The following is a 3,454-nucleotide window of genomic DNA, read 5'->3' on the forward strand; positions in this document are numbered from 1 at the left end:
GACTTGGACTAGATCGGGACCTTCTAAAAGCTTTTCTCCTACTTCATTCCAACAAATAGGTGTTCTACACTTGCGCCCATATAGTGCCTCAAAAGGAGCCATAACAATGCTGCTCTGCCAACTGTTATTATAAGCAAATTCAACCAAAGGCAAATAGTCATCCCAATTTCCATACCACTCTAATGCACATGCTCGCAACATGTCCTCCAAGGTCTGAATTGTCCTCTCTGACTGCCCATCCGACTGTGGATGAAAAGCTGTGCTATAGTTCAACTTGGTGCCCCATGCCTTTTGAAATCCTTTCCAAAATCTTGAAGTGAATCTGGGATCTCTGTCGGACACGATCGAAACTGGAATCCCGTGTAGTCTAACAATCTCATTCCTGTATAATAGCGCTAAGCTCTCCAAGTTCATATTCTCACGGATTGCCAAAAAGTGAGCAGATTTAATGAGTCTGTCTACAATCACCCATATCGCATCATGCTTCTTAAAAGTCTTAGGCAGTCCTATGACAAAATCCATGCAAATATTCTCCCACTTCCAAGTAGGTAACTCCAATGGTTGTAATAAGCCACTTGGCCTCTGGTGCTCAATCTTCACCTGTTGACAAGTCAAACACTTCGAAACAAAATCGGCAATATCTCGTTTCATGCCGCTCCACCAAAAGTGTTCCTTTAAATCTCGATACATCTTTGTCTCACCTGGATGAATAGAAAATGGTGATCTATGGGCCTCTTCCATCAATTCCTCCCTGAGTTCCTTGTTAGCAGGCACACATAGACGATTATACATCCATAGAATGCTATGATCATCAAAATGAAATCCTGGTTGCTTTTCAGGATCAATATTCTGGACAAAAGACCATAATTCTCCATCTCCATCCTGAGCTGCCTTAATCCTAGTGATAAGACTAGGCTCGACATGCAAACTTGCTACCATACCAACTGTATTCTGATGATAAAACTCCAAACCAAATTTCTCAATCTCACGCTGAAGAGGTTGTTGTTGCATCACCAAAGCGGCCAAATTTCCAAAATCTTTCCTGCTTAAAGCATCTGCAACCTTATTAGCCTTGCCGGGATGATACTGAATGCTCACATCATAGTCTTTCAATAATTCAATCCATCGTCTTTGCCTCATATTAAGCTCCTTCTGCGTGAATATGTACTTCAAACTCTTGTGGTCAGTAAAGATCTCACACTTATCACCATACAAATAGTGTCTCCATATCTTCAATGCAAAAATGACGGCTGCAAGCTCTAAGTCATGTGTCGGATAATTCAACTCATGAGGCTTTAATTGTCTTGAAGCGTAGGCAATCACATTTCCATGTTGCATCAATACACAGCCAAGTCCCTTCTTCGAAGCATCGCTATAAATCACATAGCCTCCCAATCCTGATGGTAGTGTCAATACTGGTGATGTCACAAGTCTCTTCTTCAATTCTTGAAAACTAGTCTCACACTCATCGGTCCATATGAACTTGTTGCTTTTTCGAGTCAACTGTGTCAATGGTTACTCGCATTGACCTGTCCTCACTTTCAAATTTTTCACGACACCCAGTCATATGGTTACTCGCTCCGTTCTCGAGATACCACATACTGTCTACTACCTCCTTTGTGTTCGAGTTTGGACCTTCACTGAGCAAAATCACACCGTTTGTTATTTCATTACTCATTGCCATTAGGAGGGAAAGTTCATCGTCAGTGGTTTGTGCCAAATTTACTTCTCCACGGTGCACTTTGTCCTTCTTTGGTTTTCTATACTCGGCAGCAAAATGCCCATATACTCCACAGTTGAAACGCTTTACTTTACTTCGATCGATTCTGTCACGACCTCCCTGGTTATCCCTTCCACGAAAACCATTTCCACCTCGATTAGATCTTTGCAGCCACTCTTCATGTGTAAGTAGAAGCTTCCCACTATTGGCTTCATATTTTGACCACTCTTCTTCAGTCATGAGTAGTTGTTTCCCTTCTTTGCTCTTACCTTGTCTCGAAAGACGTTCTTCATAAGCTTTCAACGAGCCAATTACCTCCTCAACAGACATCGTTTCTAAATTTCCAAATTGCTCAAGTGCTGAGGCAATTTGTAGAAACTTTGTTGGGACTGCACGTAGAATTTTCTTCATAACGTACTCCTCTCCAATTGATTCTCCAAGTGCCCTGATCTTCGCAACCAGGCCATTCAATTTCAGACAAAAATCATCCAACTGCTCCGACTCATTCATCTTTAGCGACTCAAACTCAGCCTTGAGAGTTTGGGCCTTAGCTTTCTTCACCCTATCAGCACCTAAGGACGCCGTTTTAATGGCTGTCCAGACTTCTTTGGCAGTTGTACGCTCCGCTCGTGTCAACAACAATTCTTCTGAGATCGGTTGATAGATTATCGCCATTACACGTTTATCCGCCTTGTCCTCAATGGCTGCTTTTGGGTCCTTAGGAGCTACTCCTTCCCATACGTTTTATGCCTGCAAATATACTTTCATTTTTATAGCCCAGGCAGTATAGTTTGTTTTTATTAGCATTGGGTAGCTAAGTCCAATTTTCCCGTCTTTTCCTTTGCCTGAGTCTGCCATTGTTGCGTGTCTCAGTAGTATATTTCTTTAGGTGTTTATAGTGCTCTGATACCAGATGTTGGAACCAAACTGATGCGATATGAATCAAAGTAATGATAATCATTTGAAAATGCAACTGGGATTACTTGATATAAACTAAAAGCATTACAGGGATAATAAAGAAAGCAACTAACGTCTATGACACCTAAAAACCAGGCCACACTCCTGATTTATCTCCATGAACTCCTAACTGACTATTACTACTTCAACGTGTATACGTTGATTTATTCAAATCAATATTAAACAAAATAAACAAATAAAATATTATTAAAATTAAACCCAACAATATGTACATGCTCTAAGTGATAATATGGAAATAATTATATTTTTTTTCATTTTTTATATCTATAATATGGAAATAGTTACAATTATTTAATTTTATTTTTTTAAATTTTTTCTTGCTAGTTAAACACATTTACACACCAACATTGTGATTCCAACCAACCCTGACCTGAGTAAATGATTTTTTTTTTAAATTTTTTTAGCACATACATAGTCATAAAAGTTTTAATAAACCTAGGAACATTTTAAGTAAACAAAATCTAGTTAATTTCTCTTATAATGTGATACAAATAAGGTATAGATATTCATTTTGATCCCCGTTATTAATTAAACCCTACGTGGGCTTAAAAGAGTTACAAATAGCACACTTAACCATAACCAACCCACATAATTTTAACCTCCTCTCATGGCCCACCAACAGACAGAGACATAGCCTCATCCTCTCACGGCAAGGGGCCTGGCCTCCCGACTCATATACCACAATATCTCTTCTGCACTCGTGGCCTTTTCTTTCCAAAGTTCAGCCTAAGATTTGGAATGCACAACCGAATTTTC

The 3,454-nt window shown here is 39.5% G+C and overlaps 1 protein-coding gene across 1 annotated transcript; it reads right to left on the minus strand.

Annotated features, from left to right (window-relative positions):
- Window positions 1–1,465: 1,465 nt before the first annotated feature.
- Window positions 1,466–2,395, minus strand: LOC141703067 (uncharacterized). Its single transcript, XM_074506678.1, has one exon. It carries the CDS (start codon window positions 2,393–2,395, stop codon window positions 1,466–1,468), a length of 930 nt encoding a protein of 309 aa, XP_074362779.1.
- Window positions 2,396–3,454: the final 1,059 nt, after the last annotated feature.

Source organism: Apium graveolens, unplaced genomic scaffold (assembly GCF_009905375.1).
Source record: "Apium graveolens cultivar Ventura unplaced genomic scaffold, ASM990537v1 ctg617, whole genome shotgun sequence".
Classification (NCBI taxonomy): Eukaryota; Viridiplantae; Streptophyta; class Magnoliopsida; order Apiales; family Apiaceae; genus Apium; species Apium graveolens.

What these genes read in the sequence shown, in the direction of transcription:
- LOC141703067 (XM_074506678.1), bottom strand. Translation starts at nt 2,395, where the DNA reads ATGGCGATAATCTATCAACCGATCTCAGAAGAATTGTTGTTGACACGA.